This window comes from Melanerpes formicivorus, unplaced genomic scaffold (assembly GCF_026170545.1).
Source record: "Melanerpes formicivorus ecotype bairdi unplaced genomic scaffold, bMelFor1.0.p_v2 SCAF_22, whole genome shotgun sequence".
Lineage (NCBI taxonomy): Eukaryota > Metazoa > Chordata > Aves > Piciformes > Picidae > Melanerpes > Melanerpes formicivorus.
In genome coordinates, this window is record NW_027142374.1 from 7,768,616 (window position 1) to 7,783,800 (window position 15,185).

General features: G+C 40.5%; 1 protein-coding gene across 3 annotated transcripts in view; it reads right to left on the reverse strand.

Moving 5' to 3' along the window:
* Window positions 1–15,185, reverse strand: part of COL4A5 (collagen type IV alpha 5 chain) — an 82,783-nt gene that overhangs the window by 13,126 nt on the left and 54,472 nt on the right. For all 3 annotated transcript variants that reach the window (XM_068152048.1, XM_068152049.1, XM_068152047.1), the window contains exons 29-41: window positions 15,025–15,175; window positions 14,282–14,395; window positions 10,023–10,190; window positions 9,117–9,206; window positions 8,180–8,329; window positions 6,827–6,925; window positions 5,798–5,887; window positions 4,963–5,102; window positions 3,964–4,090; window positions 2,701–2,781; window positions 2,028–2,126; window positions 1,308–1,358; window positions 339–524 (exon numbers count right to left, since the gene is read on the reverse strand). In XM_068152048.1, coding sequence (XP_068008149.1) covers window positions 339–524; window positions 1,308–1,358; window positions 2,028–2,126; window positions 2,701–2,781; window positions 3,964–4,090; window positions 4,963–5,102; window positions 5,798–5,887; window positions 6,827–6,925; window positions 8,180–8,329; window positions 9,117–9,206; window positions 10,023–10,190; window positions 14,282–14,395; window positions 15,025–15,175 — 1,546 coding nt within the window. The remainder of the gene's footprint in view (window positions 1–338; window positions 525–1,307; window positions 1,359–2,027; window positions 2,127–2,700; window positions 2,782–3,963; window positions 4,091–4,962; window positions 5,103–5,797; window positions 5,888–6,826; window positions 6,926–8,179; window positions 8,330–9,116; window positions 9,207–10,022; window positions 10,191–14,281; window positions 14,396–15,024; window positions 15,176–15,185) is intronic.

A 15,185-nucleotide genomic window follows, 5' to 3' on the forward strand; every position in this document is an offset into this window, starting at 1 on the left:
CAGGTGACAATACTGCAAAGGTATCAGATGTTCAAAGGCTGGCACCGTGCTCGCTAGGTGATTACTGGGACAGCATGCGGAGAAGAATCGCCCGGTCATTTACGCATTAGACTTTTGCTGCCAGGTTATCAGAAATTCATAGAAGCTCAGACTGGTTTAATTTTAGATACTGTTATTTTTGGCAGTAAAATCCTCCAGTTGCCCTTAAATATTGAAACCTAAGCCATGAGGCTTGGACTTATCCATCCAAATAAACTAAGGAAGTTTAAAGGCTGATAACCTACCAGCAAAATATGAAAGTACTGGCAGATGTTGATAGGTATGGACTCTACTCTTACCTGGTCTTCCTGGAACACCTGGTGGGCCAGGGCTACCTTTAGGACCTTCCAGAGGTGGCCCTGGTAATCCTGGTGAACCTGGTGGACCCTGTAGACCAGGGAATCCCTGGAAACCTGGTTCTCCTTTCAGACCTGGCAGTCCAGGGGGCCCCGGTGGGCCAGGTAATCCCAGTTCTCCTTTTTGTCCTGTAAAAGCAAACAGCCATGTTCATCAATTCTGTCATGAAGCCATGCACAAGGAAGTCTGGATGTCGAGCTGCAGAAGATGCAGGTCTGGCCACAACTCACCTCATTTGTGCAGTGAGACAGTGAAAAATGGGTCTAACATTCAGAAAACAGTTAAGGCTAATAATTCTTGCAAGATAAAGTGCTTTACCTTCTGATATGTTAAAAGCTTTTTCTAAGTCTCACTTTACTGCTCAGTGATGCTGTAATTCATAAACATCCCCTGAGTTTGTAAGCCTACAAGGCATGTTTTCTGTGAAGAAATCTGTCATTATTAAGACTTCATCATTTTTTTGAAGACACTGATGAAAATTAAAGTGTACTTGCAAAATTGTCAAATAAGCATAAGGGATTTAGGAGCTTTAATGGTACTGGAAAGTAACGTAACCGAGGTAGTGAAGTTCCTTTTGAAATCACAGCAGGCAGCTTTGTTTGTCATCTGTTGTATGAATGCTTTATTTACTGACAGAAATCAACAAAGTTCCACACAATAGAGACTGATCCTGTGTGGATTTATCCTATCTGCATGATTGCTAAGTTACAACCTTCAGTAGTCAGTAATGAGTGTTTTTATTACTGCTGTTAATTGAAAATGGTCTGCTGAGAAAGGAAGTGTTACTTTAGTTGTTGCTATGGCATTCAATTGTTGCAGAAAATACAGTGTGGGTTTTTTTTTGTGTCTGTGTGTCTATAAATATACTTTACATTCAGTCTTTCAAACAAAGGAAAACAGAGAAACTTTACCTGACAATCCTGGGAGTCCTGGAGGTCCTGGGTGCCCAATGCCTGGTAGACCTGAGGAGAAACAGATCCAGTTAATAGAATAGAATGGAATGGAATAGAATAGAATAGAATAGAATAGAATAGACTAGACCAGACCAGACCAGGTTGGAAGAGACCTTCAAGATCATCGCGTCCAACCTATCATCCAACACCACCCAACCAACTTGAGCTGTGAAGTCTCCAGGAATAGGAATATGAGGCTGAGACTGACAAAAGTGCAGTTTGCCTAAATCTCTGGTTTCTTGAGACTACCAGGGTTCTCATTCACTCACCAGCCTACACCAAAGCTAGAGGCTTTGCTACAAATATACCTGTAACAGTCTTATTTCCATCCATTCCCAAGATGCTCTTCTGATTTTGGGAGTTAATACATAATATTTTTGGTTGGGGTTCTATCTTTAAGGCAGACATTACACTGTTGATCTATTCTGAGCTGAGTTGAAGCAATACAGCTACCATGGAATACAGGAACAGGGGCTGGTGTGTAACTTGGCTAGTAAAAATCTAAGAGCCAACTGAATTCTTATTCTGTACTGCACTGATGGCTTGTGAACCATTCAGCAGCTGGGAGCCACAGGACTAGCTTCAGAGGTATATGGACAGTTATAGGGAATACAGAATAGAGAGAATAGGACTTCACAATGCAGAATGAAGAGAAGAAAACCAGGAAGGATATCTAACCTGGTTCGCCCTTCTGACCGGCTGGTCCAGGGATGCCATCTCGACCAGGCTGTCCTTTCTCCCCTGAAGGGCCAGGGGGGCCAGGACGACCAGTATCACCTAAAAGGGGGGAGAATACATTAGTGCAGTAATGCCTAACCTGCAATAAAATAACCCAAAATGAAACAAAAGCAACCTCCTCACCATCTGAATCTCAAAGAGCGACAATGCAATACACTCACGAGGGTGTAATCTTAATATTAAAACCTTTTTCTCTCTCCATCTCTCTCCTCCCCTGACAATTTAGAAAAGGCTTTTACATCTGTGACCTTTTAAGCTGTTAGTGCTTGCTAAAAATAATATAGTGCTTCCCTTTAGGGTAAATTAGAATTTTGCTCCTATAAAAACAGGTCAGGCCACTGGAGTACTTACCATAAATAAAGCTGGTAAATACTGAAACAGGTAACTTCTCGTTTCAATAACTAATGATATAACAGCAGACAGAAGTCATCAAGAGACAGTTAAAACTTCTTTCTTTTCTGTTTAAAGTCAGAGAACCGAGTGTGCAATGGTGTTTGACCATCTATATACACACAGATTCATTTTTATGATGTTAAATATATAAGAAGAGAGGAAGTGGCTTCATGTGTTATCTTTTCCACAGAAGCAGCTGACCTTTGCTGTTGATGCTCACCTATTGGTCCAGGCGGTCCAGGCAGACCGGGGCTACCTGGAGGCCCCTCAATACCTTTTGGTCCTGGAATTCCTGATGTTCCTGTAAAGTACAGGCATTTCAAAAATGGCTTTTCAGCAATAATATAAGATGCCCTGAGTAACAAATGAGTGAATCATATCAAGATACTGTATTTATGTTAATTTTGCAGATTTATAGTTAATCAAGGAGATGAATTATCAAGCAAAGAATGTACAGAAACAAAACAAACTGGAACAGCTGTCCTTGCTGCTACTCTCAAGACTCTCTCTTCACAACTGTTGAGTGCCCATGGCCAAGGACACAGTAAATCTGCAATCTGCTAGGAAATTACCGTTTTAGAAACAGATGCCTGACAGCAAATTAAGAGCACTATGGAGTGTGCTTGGTGTCCTTTCCCAATCCACTCCTCCTTTCCTGAAAAAAGGATCTTACTAAAAATACTCTTAGTTAGAATTTACGGTGGATTCTCACCCCTACAGCATGAACTGAATGGGAGGTAGGAAAAACAATTGGTCTGTTGCAGTGTGTTGTGAACAGCACCTGACCCTGATCAAGGTAGTGTCTCAATAAACCATTTCACAATCTTTCAGGCATGACATGAAGCAGAGGTTAAAACCTGCCAAGTTCACGGCCAGGTTTTGTTCTCTTCTAAGCTCCCTGCTGCTATGACCACACTTGTTAAAAATTCCTTCACTTCCTACATTAAAGCAGCTCAAGCATGCTTCTACAACAGCTTTTATTGCTGCAGATGCAGCATAGGTAAACCCCTTGTTTCTTTAAATTAAGAATGAAAGAATTGATCTATAACTCTACTCATATTTTTTAGAGTAGAATGCAAAACCTAATTTTGTTATGTTCTTCTTAGAACTTAGACAATAAGTGGTATCAGAAAAGCCCAGGTTTCCTGGCAACTTTTTTTATTGATTCATGAAGGAAAAATATGAAGTCAAACATGGGCATTTTGTGGGTCAGAGGAGGTAAGAGTCTGACTGCTGTGGGGAGTGAAGAGCATTAGCTAACACAACTGCTATATCCCCCCAGAGCAGATGAATAATTTCAGCGGGCATTCTCAAGTGATGCATTCACACACTCTTGCAGTGACAACTCCAACAGCACACAGTTTAGAAGCAGAAGACTGCCAAAAATTGAAAGAAGCTGCAGCCTTCCAATAATTAGCCACTGTGCTTCGATGTATAGACAAATAAGCAAGAGGGAAAATAAAAAACTCCTGCTCAGAATTACCTGGGAATCCAGGAAGGCCTGGTTCTCCTTTTGCACCTGGACTGCCTGGAAGTCCAGGCAAACCAGGACTTCCAGCTATACCTTTACTGCCTGGACTACCTGGGTATCCAGGCAAACCAAGATCACCCTAGAAAACATTAAGCAGAAATAGGAACTCAGTCTTTGTCAGAGGGCTAAGCCTTTCTTGTATGTATCCCAGTCTTACCCTGTGTACACTTCTGTTTATATCCAGTTTATGTTAACCATCTCACACACCAAATTAATGGGAAATTGCAATTGTAAAGAGTTTTAAACAGTTTTCCCCTACAACTGCTGCTCAGAGCTGGCTACATTAAAGTAAAAAATGTTCTCTTTCAGAATACACAGAGATTTTGTACTCCATGACAGCACAGCATTTAAAAAAACCCAAACCTGTGGAGCTAGAATCATGCAATGTTTCTGTTAAACTAATTGCTGTTTAACCTCAATTATAAAGCATCAGTGAAGGCTGCTAGATAGGATGTTGATTTTCTTGCCACTTTTTTGTAGGTGACAGAAAGAATGAGACAGGTAAGTGTTAGCAGTAATCACAGTATTTCAAGTCTTGGTAATTTATTCTTAAAGGCATATTGTCCCCATTTTTTTAGAATTAACAACATGGGAACGATTACATTAATGGCATAAATCTCTCCAAAGGACTAAAATGTCAGCAGATGTCACAGCACAGACTAGGCCACTACCTAAATCCCACCTGAAAGGTCTAGTAAACAATCTTCACTTTATTTAGATTAAATTACATTTAAATATTTTTCACCTTTAAAATTAGAAGTGTTTGCTCCCACCTGAAAAGCACAAACCAGAGACAATCCTGCTTGTTACTCATACATTTATATACATATATATCTGTATCTATCTGTCTATATCTTATGTATAACTGTAAATACAAGTTAAAAAAAATAAAATCAACAGAGAACCTAATTTTCTCCTGGAATTTTCTGTTGAAGAATCTTACAAATGTACCTTTGGTCCAGGGAGACCACGAATACCGATGCTGGAAGGACCAGGGTCACCTTTCTCCCCTTTCAGTCCAGGAAATCCTGCAGGCCCAGGCTGTCCTGGACGTCCTGCTATTCCTTGGCTGCCTTTAATCCCCGGGGGACCTGTCCAAAAAACAAAATACAGTTTTTATAAATATAAATAAAACTTATGCAGTGGTTTAGAGAAATTCAAATTATAGCAACTGAACTAGAAATGGCTAAAAAAATGGATTAGTAGGCTATGAATCCCTAAGGTGTTTTTATTCTTAAAAGCAAACTTAAACCATTAGCTAAAAGCCTCACATGTTTTTTTAGCACAACATTCCTCAGTTTTCTCTTTTTTGAATTCTTAAATGACACAAATCCCAGCATCTCGTAGTATCTTGCCACAATCTAACACTAGCATCCTCAGAAACTGGAGTTTTTGTTTTAGCAATCTTTCTGAACAATGGGATTCAATTTCTTTTTCCCTTTTGCTTGTGTCAAATGTCTGTCTTCTGACAGATGAGTTTACAGAGTCATCTTTTCTGAATGTTCACAGAGTGTAACCTTGAGAAACCAGAAAAACATGAAAGTTAAAAAATGTAGTTCTATTTCTACATCCTTTACAATATATTTGCTGTTTACATATTCTGTGTTACTGGGTATTTCCAATTTCTTATGTATTATTTCAGCAAATATTTATGTAGGGCTCTATGTATTTCTCATTTGCACTGCCATTTAAATGCATTATTAGATACTGTACCTGAGCAGATCCACCTTTGTACTACATGAAAGCACCGGCCAAAATGAAGTGAAATACAAGCACAGAAACTAACCTGGAAGGCCCATTTCTCCCATGGCACCTTTTAACCCTGGAGGTCCTGTTGGTCCTGGCTGCCCAGGAAGCCCCATGTCTCCCTTGATGCCTAGAAAAGTTGTGGTTATAATTAAGTTGTGGCTATAATTAAAAGTTTCTGATATTCACGCATTCTCATATGAATATGCTTGTCATCTAATCACAAAGGATTTGGAGTCACTTTAGGCCTTACCCTGCTCTTACATGTTTTTTCACACCCATTTGTAGTGAAATATTAGATTATTAAACATCTGTTTGTTCTGAGCCAAGACATAAGAGCGATTTCTGCTTTGAAAAGGGTCAAATCCCAGTCCATGACTTAGCAACTATCTGAAACAATTTAGTACTGGTGGTGACTTGATGCCTCATGAGTTCTGCAGAATGAACACATTACCTCTTTCAATTGCAATAGTCAGTCAGTAGCTTCTGTTAAAGAACTGAATGAGGCTTACAAAGCTCAAACTACTGACAGCCCTGGGTGGTTTAAAAAATTCCCCAAGCACAATGGGATGTTGAGTAAAGACTACATTAGACATAGTCAGCAAAGATTCAAGATTTGAGATAAATTGTTATACCTGTAGGAAGGAGCAGTGCAAAACAGAATTAGTTTTCTTGATCCTTGCAATTCTTTAAAGCAGAGACATGAAATTTGGCCATTTGCAAAGTATGAGTCCAGCGACTAACAATGTAAGAAATAAACACATGAAACAGACAAGTCCTGTTGGCAGACCCCACAGTCACATCGCTTGCTCAAGCAGTAAGTACTAAAGCTATCCTAATCTTCAGTGGGATCAGCTTAAAACTGCTTTTGGGTCTGGCAGAAGGAAAGAGCTCCAAGTTTGTTGTTTGGATAATGACTTTAAATGTCCCAACACTGTGCTGCAGCTTCAAGTGTAAATCCCTAAGCTTTGCTTAGATACTCCTGGATTAGCATCCCAACTTTGTGTGATAAAAACACATGCAAATTGCTATAGATAGAAACTGTCCATCTGAGACCTTGTTTACTTACCTGGCAGTCCAGGCACACCTGGTGGGCCACTAAGTCCTGGTGGGCCTGGGTCACCTGGGAGACCTTGGTAACCTTTCTGTCCTGATAAACCAGGGACACCTCAAAAGAAGAAGATACAATTTATTATTATTACTACTATTGTTTTCTTTTACCTTATGAGAGCAGATGTACCTATAGGGGAATAAAAATACAAATACAGATTTTTCTTCAGTAAAGGTAATTCCCCCTAGTTTAGCAAAGAGAACTATCACTGAAAACAAAAATATTGCTTCTGGAAAGTTTAAAATCACTGCAGAACAGGAACAGTATAAATATGTAGAGGAGATAGTAACTTTAATGCAGATATAGTTCATTCAGAAGCGACTTTATGGATGACTAGAGTCGATGCTAACCTCTCTATTCATCTAGATTAATTAAATACATGCTTAATTACATTGCTACACCAGAAGCATTTTGCAGCTGATATTTAAAGTAATGCAGGTATTTTAGCAGATGTTTATAAATTCTTTGTGGTTATTATCCCATACAATAACTTTGTGTTGTCCTGCAGGTAGTTAAATCTGCCCTCTACAGCTCTTAATTAAGAAGGGGGGAAAAAAGGAAACAAAAAAGATATAAAAAGGTGAAGTGTCTCAGGAGCCCACCTAGGCATCACAAAAATTAACACCTTAGATAAATTAGCACAGTAATAGTTGGGCCAATATTAGTGAAAGGCATTCTGATTCTCTCTAGGGTAGAATAATTTTACTCTTCTCAAGACTAAATCGGAGTTCAAAGGAGGCATCAGAACCCTTGCTTGGGAAGGAGGAGGAAGCCACTAAATGAGAAAGAAAGACTTGAGTGAACTTAGAAAACCTTCCAGGCTGCCAGATTCCCAAGTAGAAATACACAAAGAGATGAATTTTAGTTCACAGGAGAGTGAGTTTACAGAGATACTCAAAGGGAGAATCTGGAGGTGATGTGTGAACAGATGACCTTTACAGCTCTATCCAAGGCAAAGGCCCAAGGGCCTTCAAGACAGCAGGAACACAGCCAGCACAGCAGCAGTGATAATCATCTCTTATCATGCTTACGGATAACACCTAGGAGACCTGATCATAATCCTGCTGAAAGCACCTTAGACTATTCCAGTATCTCCATATGCCAAATCATAGTAACAGTTAATGAGCAGAACACTGCACATACAGAGTAACTTGGTCACAGAACCACTTTAAGAAAAGCCTAAAATGAAAGAACCTTAAGCCACCTCTGTATTCTGAATTGATTTTTTTCAGTAAGTGGATTCACTTACAGGTCACTAACTAGCCAAAGAGGGCAAATCACCTCCCCAGACCCACATGCAAAGTTCTGTACCTGGAACACCTGGCTCGCCTTTTTCTCCTTTTGCTCCTAGCTGTTTTTGATCAACTTTTCCAGGTGGACCAGGCAGGCCTGCTTCACCTTTGACACCTTTTTGCCCTACTGGTCCAGGAGATCCTGGTGGACCAGGTAATCCATTATTACCTACAGCATGGACAGAAAACAAAAGGGGAAAAAAAAGTCCGTAAGGTAGGCTAACGTATTTGTAATGCTTTTTCTTACATAGAGAGTCCAGAATTTATACATTTATTCAATTCACTAGATGATCAGTCAGTTTACTAAAGGTTCTCCACAACACCTTAAGCACTGAAACAAAGCTGAGCCAGTGGACAGCATAAGGCTGTTTGTTAGCTCTGCCCAGCCCAGCCCAACTGTCTGCACAAGCCACATGCAGAGAGCTCCCAGAACCTCACCACACTGTGCCACCAGGAGGAGCTGCAAGAGCTACAGCAACTTTGGTTTCACAGCCTCCCTGCTGTAGGGAAATGAGTTGGCTTTTCTTCTGTCAGGCTCTTTCAAAATTGATCTCCCAACATAGGGGCTGGGAAAATGTAGAGAGAACAGTTGATCTGTGATACGTACAGAGCTGATTCTGGGTGACTCCCTAAGCCAAAGCTACTGATTTTCTTCTTTCTGCTGATTAAAGCAGAATCTACAGTGTTCTTCAGAAGCATTGCCCTACTTCAATGCCATCAACCCAAAGGTAATGTTCTTAAAATAGCTAACATTTCATGACATCAATTAAAAAAAGAGTAACTGAATGCTATGGCTTAAAACTGCAAAGCAATTCTGAACAGCAGCACTGTCAAAAGAAGATAACCTAAGCAGATTCCAGTAATGAAGATCCAGATGTACTACACAGTCTCTTTCCACACAGGCCATGAAAACAGCACTCTGCATTCTCTTCAGAGGCTGATAAAACAAACATTACCTTTCAAGCCAGGCAGGCCATTTCTTCCAGGGGTTCCTGGAGGCCCTGGAGGCCCAGGAGCTCCCATGACGCCCATCTCACCTTTGGCACCTAAATGCAATGAATCATCAATTTCATTCTGAACAAAACCTCAAAAACTATCAGTAAGTAACTTCTATTTAACTTAATTTCTATGGTATTTATTAACCAGCACATGGACATAAAGCCTGCTTTAAGGGAATTTACAAGCACTCAGCTCTCACATAGATGTCAATCAGATAAAATGACACTTCAAAATTGTGGCAAAAATTTCCACAGTTAAGTCCCGGGAAGAAAATTTGCAGTGCACTGTTCTTTGTGGTAGAAAGTGTATCTATAACTCCAAAAAGTTTAGTTCCCTGTTTGAAACAAATTGCTTGAAAGCAAGATTGAATTTACTGAAAGCCCAAAAGACAATTAGGTGCACATTACTTGAGAATCTTTTGTATCGCCCCTTCTGTCTGAAGGCAAAGAGTCGCAAAATTGACTTTCGAGATTTCTATTCCAGGGGGCAAAACAGATTATCTATCAGACCACTCTAACACATGGAATAAGGAAACTAACATTTAAAACTATGTGTTGGCTTTTGGAATTGTTGAAACAAATTCTATTTCCAAATTGTAGCAATGGCTAGAAAACATAATCACAAAAGAGAAGTGTCATGACAATGATGATCAGTGACATTTGACAGTTATGAAGCAGAATAAGGCAGAAAATATTTGAATTAAGCTACAGGGAAGAGTGGAGGTGACAAGGATTTAACTCAACTAATGTTCTTATAATTTTTATTTTATGTATGTAAGGGTTACTTGTATCCAACTCATTAAGCTGGCATGCCCAGTCATAAAGAGCATCCACCTATAACTAGTTTGGCCTTTGTGAACTTACCTGGGAATCCAGGTATTCCATCCCGGCCAGGTGGGCCAGGTGAACCCTGAGGCCCTGGGAGACCAGGGGGTCCTGGATAGCCTGGGGCTCCTCGATCACCTGGAGGACCAGGAACGTCGAAGCCTGGAGGACCTGGATCTCCTTTCTCCCCTGGAACACCCTGCAACCCTAGACAATGTTGTTGAAGACACAATATTTTAGCAATGATTCAGGCAAGTCTGAGATCTATGTGTCTCTGGGTGTGGTACTGTAGGAATAGCTCAGTTTCATCTACAGTCCACTCCTAGCACTGCAATTCTTCTAAAGTCATTTCTCTTTTTAAGCCTCCCAGGTGTTAGAAGGCCACATTCTCCTGAAGAGAAGCATTACTAAAACATTACCAAGTTGAAGCAAATACAATGAATAATGGAAAAAAGAAAACAACAATTCTTCAACAACCTTTTAAGTCTGGGTAATAAAAAGTCAAGAGAGATTAGACTGGTTTGTATTTCATCATTAAGCCCAGAGATTCCTACAAGTATGTTTCTGTTAATGATTCCATTTTCCTACATTCTAAGATAACATCAGCCAAATATTTTTGAAGGACAGCAAAATGCATTACAATTTCCCTGAATGAAAAATATGCATTGTCAAGATATGCTTAAGGCAGTTTAATGCTAAGGATTCTGAGCTCAGGGCACCGCTGAAGCAAGCAGACAGCTTGTTTCCTTCAGTGCACTCTAAAATACTCACTCTGGAAATATAGCTGACCAAAAAAAAAAAGATTATTCTTAAATCTGAAGTTAAGAAAAGGCTTTGGTAAAGAAACCACAGTACCTGGGGAACCTGAGGTTCAAAAGCCAACGAGTTAGAGCTCATCAGGAAGTTGAGACAGGTAGCAATAAGGAGTTGTAATAGTCGTTAAGTTAGGAAACAAAATAAAAGCACAGATAGGTTAGAACAAAGAAAAAAATCTACTCTAAAGTTATCAAAACCAGATCTAAGTACAACAAATACAACATCACTGCAGTTAAGAGAAACCAGACTGCAAGGAAGCCTGGAGGGCTTTGTTTCAAAGTATAGCTACCACTGTGCAGGGAAACAAAAAACTCAGGGAAAAATTTTGAAATATCAATGGCACATTTTAAAACTAAACTTATTTTTCCCTCTCTCCTTCTCTAGTATTCTTTTTGCAACAGGGGAACAAGCCTTCTCTGAACTGTTTCTTACACAAAGATGTCACTGCTGGCTTAGACGCTTTCTGAGCACCTGAGCATACCTTACCAATCTACTTCTTATTGATCTGCATCCCATTGCAGTAAACCCCATCAAACAGGGATTTTCCAAAGATACTGCTTCTTTATAATATACACACACAAAAAATATCTTTCCCCCCCATTCTTTTAGTTCCATTATGCAAATTTACACCTCCAGAGAAAGCACACTGAATATAACATGCCCTAGCAGAGAGATTATGAGAACATGATGCCAAGCCCTCACATTTAACTGTAAAAAATATTATTCTGTAACTCTGCAGTGGTGACACCCCACTCTCCACTGCAGGGACAAGGTTAGGAGGGATGTCATGATGTGTTCTTTGCACACTAAAAAGATCAAGTTTTCTGGCCAGCTTAGGCTATAGATCCCATTTATTTGACATGTTGCCCTTTGGCAGCAACTTATCCCTTTTAAACTATGGTGTCACATGCCTGAAACCGCTTACTTTGCAGAAAAAAAAGAGTTCCAGAGGATAGAGAGGGACTGAATGCACTCTGTTTAAGGGGTTTCTGTCAGCAAGTAGGGAAAAAAAAACCCCACCAAAAAACCCAAATTCCAAGTCCCAATAACAGGGCAAACTCTTTTCCTAGAATGGTAACCAAACTTTTCCAAGTAGGAACTAATCCAAATTGAATTTCTGGTTCCCCAAAATGTAACCATATCATAATTAGAATAATACAGACAATACAATAAATTCTAAAGTTAAAAAAAGTAAAAGTTGAGTTACTGCAGTGGTGCAGAGAAAACAAATTCTGAACAGAGAAATTCTTTGAAGGATTTTTTCAAATTACCTGAAAAACAGAGCCCCAGAAGCTTTACCCTAATGTTGCATAAAGGAACAGAATCAAAACAGCTTAGTAAAACAAACAAAGGATGAGAGATGGGAATGTAAGGCATTCCACAAAAACATGAGAAATAGCAGTGACAAGGGAAATAACAAGGACTTCAAGTGGGACCTTCAACCATGCACTAGATTTCAGAACCATGCTGTTAGTAGCCACAATGATTAGTCAGTACAGACATGAAGAGCAGAACTAAGTATTTCAAATCCACCACTAGTAATAATAACTGTATTTGTCAAAATGGGTATTTTGCAGAATAAGCCAGTGATCACATGAAATTAAATCCTGCTAACATGAGATGTTGGAGAAGGACAAAAGAACATGCATTTGATGGTACAATCAAACCAATACAAATACATCCCCCTCATTCCAAACGCATCCTGTGTTGCCTTCTCTTGCAGCTCAGCCTCAAGTGCAACCATAGGTTCAGGATGATATAGCAAACACGGTGAGCCAGGCAGGGGACCTCCCTGCTGGCTCAGGGAATGGCTATGCACATTGTCCAGGCCCCTGCTCTTACTACTGATACATTCAATGCTTGATGGTGCAGCTATCACACATTACTTTCCCCACAGGGAAAACATGACCCACGCTTTATGCATGTGAGTAGAACTCAAACTCCATGGGCCTCTTTACTCAAGTGCTTTCCTGCCATCAAGTTGAGCACTTTGCTGAACCCCACCTCACTGCTCATAAAGATCTGAATATGATCAATCAGTCCATGACTTGTGGTTTTACAGGTGGTTATAAATTTTTCAGCATGCATTGTGTACATTGCCAATCCTAGTGCTGAAATACAAACATTCACCAAGAGCAGCTCACACACATGCAATGTAAACAGTCCAGGCACAAAACAGATGGGTTTTGAAGTGTTTTAGCAGCAGGCATGCTCAAGCCCACAGAGAATGTTCTCCCTGTGGTGACTGCCACACATTTGCAACATCAGGAGTCGGTGCACAGCAAACCCATTCCCTGAATAACAATGAAGGGCAAAAGGAATTTCCCTAAACAAACTTTGTGACTAGAATGATATGCATCCATGCACATGTACACTTTGTGCACACAGAAGGAACAGGTTCATACCTTCATCAGTCAACAGTCATTTTAGACAAAAGACAATCAAACTCCCTTCAGATACTAATCCTAATTATCACTATTCTTAGAGTCTACTTTGTCAATCTACTTCAAATTTCACAGGACTCAAAAACTGTTGGGTGGCAACAACAACAGCAACAAAGGAGTGTGTGAAGAAATCAGAAACCTCAGCACTCAGAGGTAAGAGGAATTCTAACACTTTGCCTGGTGTGCTTATGTCGAGCAGTGTATACAACCCTCTTTTACTGACAGGCTTTCGTTAAAACAGTATCGCTTCACTAATTAGAGAACATTTTCTCCTCCACAAAATAATGAACCAGCTCATTTGGTTCACTTGTGCTTTGCTCCTATCCATGTGAACTGTGTTGCATTTGCTTCAGATTCCATTAAAAAAAAAAGAAAGAAAAAAAAATGGTGGCTGGTCACATCAGGGAGAATCTGAATTACTCCCTTGATTTTGCACTCACCATGTAAAAGGAGAGGACAGGGTGCACTGCGACAGGGCTTGAGTTTGTCTGCCTTTTTTCTGAACTAGAACTTCATTTTCTAGATAATGATGTAAAAATGTTATTTAAAAATACCTCCACCCAGTGACTTTGGAGCACATTTTGGTCAACTAGAAAACCGCCTTGGAATTTAAGAACCATCTTGCTGTTTGAAAGCCATGGAGTGACAGCACAGAACAGGCAGCTGAAGGCAGCTTTCCTCCTCTTTATCCGCAAACCCTCTACATGACACCGTGCTTCCATCTTGTCCTGAAGAGTGTCACAATTAAGCCCCTGACAGTTTGTCACAGCACTTTCTAGAGCTTCTGCAGAGGCTCCGAGTCTTCTCCACAGCAGGGTTTTACATCCTTGAAACCTCTTTAAGTTGTGCGAACAGCAGAGCTCTAATTCCACTTCTGTTTTCAGTAAAAATCATGATGAACCAAGTTTTATCCTCTAGACTGGCAGAACAGTCAACCTAATACAAATGAAGTCTCTCTTTCTTTGCCTGTCTGTTCAGTGAGACCTTCAGTGTCTTGTCTATCTGCATGGTACATACCAGAAATAACATGAGTTTTACCTGGAGGGCCAACAGGACCTGGAGGTCCGGGAGATCCAGGTGGACCTTGACCACCAATGCCAGGGATGCCCGGGGGGCCTGGGAGTCCTGGTGGTCCACTTGGTCCAGGGTCACCTAAAAGAACACTCTTGTTTAGTTAAATAGTGAACTCAGTTCAGAGATGCTTCCATAAGCAGAGTGCCTGCACATTGCACTTGAAATCTCATCCTTGCATGCAAATAGGGATCCCACACAGGAAAAAACACTTCAGAAAAGCCAGAGATTTGTCCACGCTCTGTGTGGAATGAATGCAGTTTACATTCCTGGGCTACACAAGAGAGATGTCATTGCATCATAAACCACATCAGACTCAGCAGATGCTCTCCAGCAAACCAGGCATGCTCTGCAGTTTGGTGCAGACAATGAATAACAATATGAATTGTATCCCTCTGCATGTCGAAGCACAATGCAGCTAAATGACAATTATTCTACTGAAAAGGTTTTACCCCTGCATTAACAGGATTTGTCTTTAGGAGACAGATTTTTAGACACTGAACCCACAGATGGGTATTTACTCCCTTTTTTTGTGTTCTTTTGAGAACACAAGCTGCCATTTACATAGGTGTATCTCACTTGGACAAAATAGATCCTGAAGTAATTCCTCTCAAGCTAGCACTGCTTGTATATAGCTGCTGTATGACTCCTAACGCATCTACAGCCTTTAAAGCTCAATTTGGAATGGGAAAGAGGAGAGTTTTCCATACCTTTGGGCCCTGGAGTTCCATCAAATCCTGGCCGGCCTGGGAGGCCAGGATTTCCTGGGAAGCCAGGATCACCTTTAGGTCCTTGAACTCCTTTTATGCCTGGTGGTCCTGGGGGCCCAGGTGGTCCTGGAACTCCAAATCCACGATCCCCCTGTAGCAAA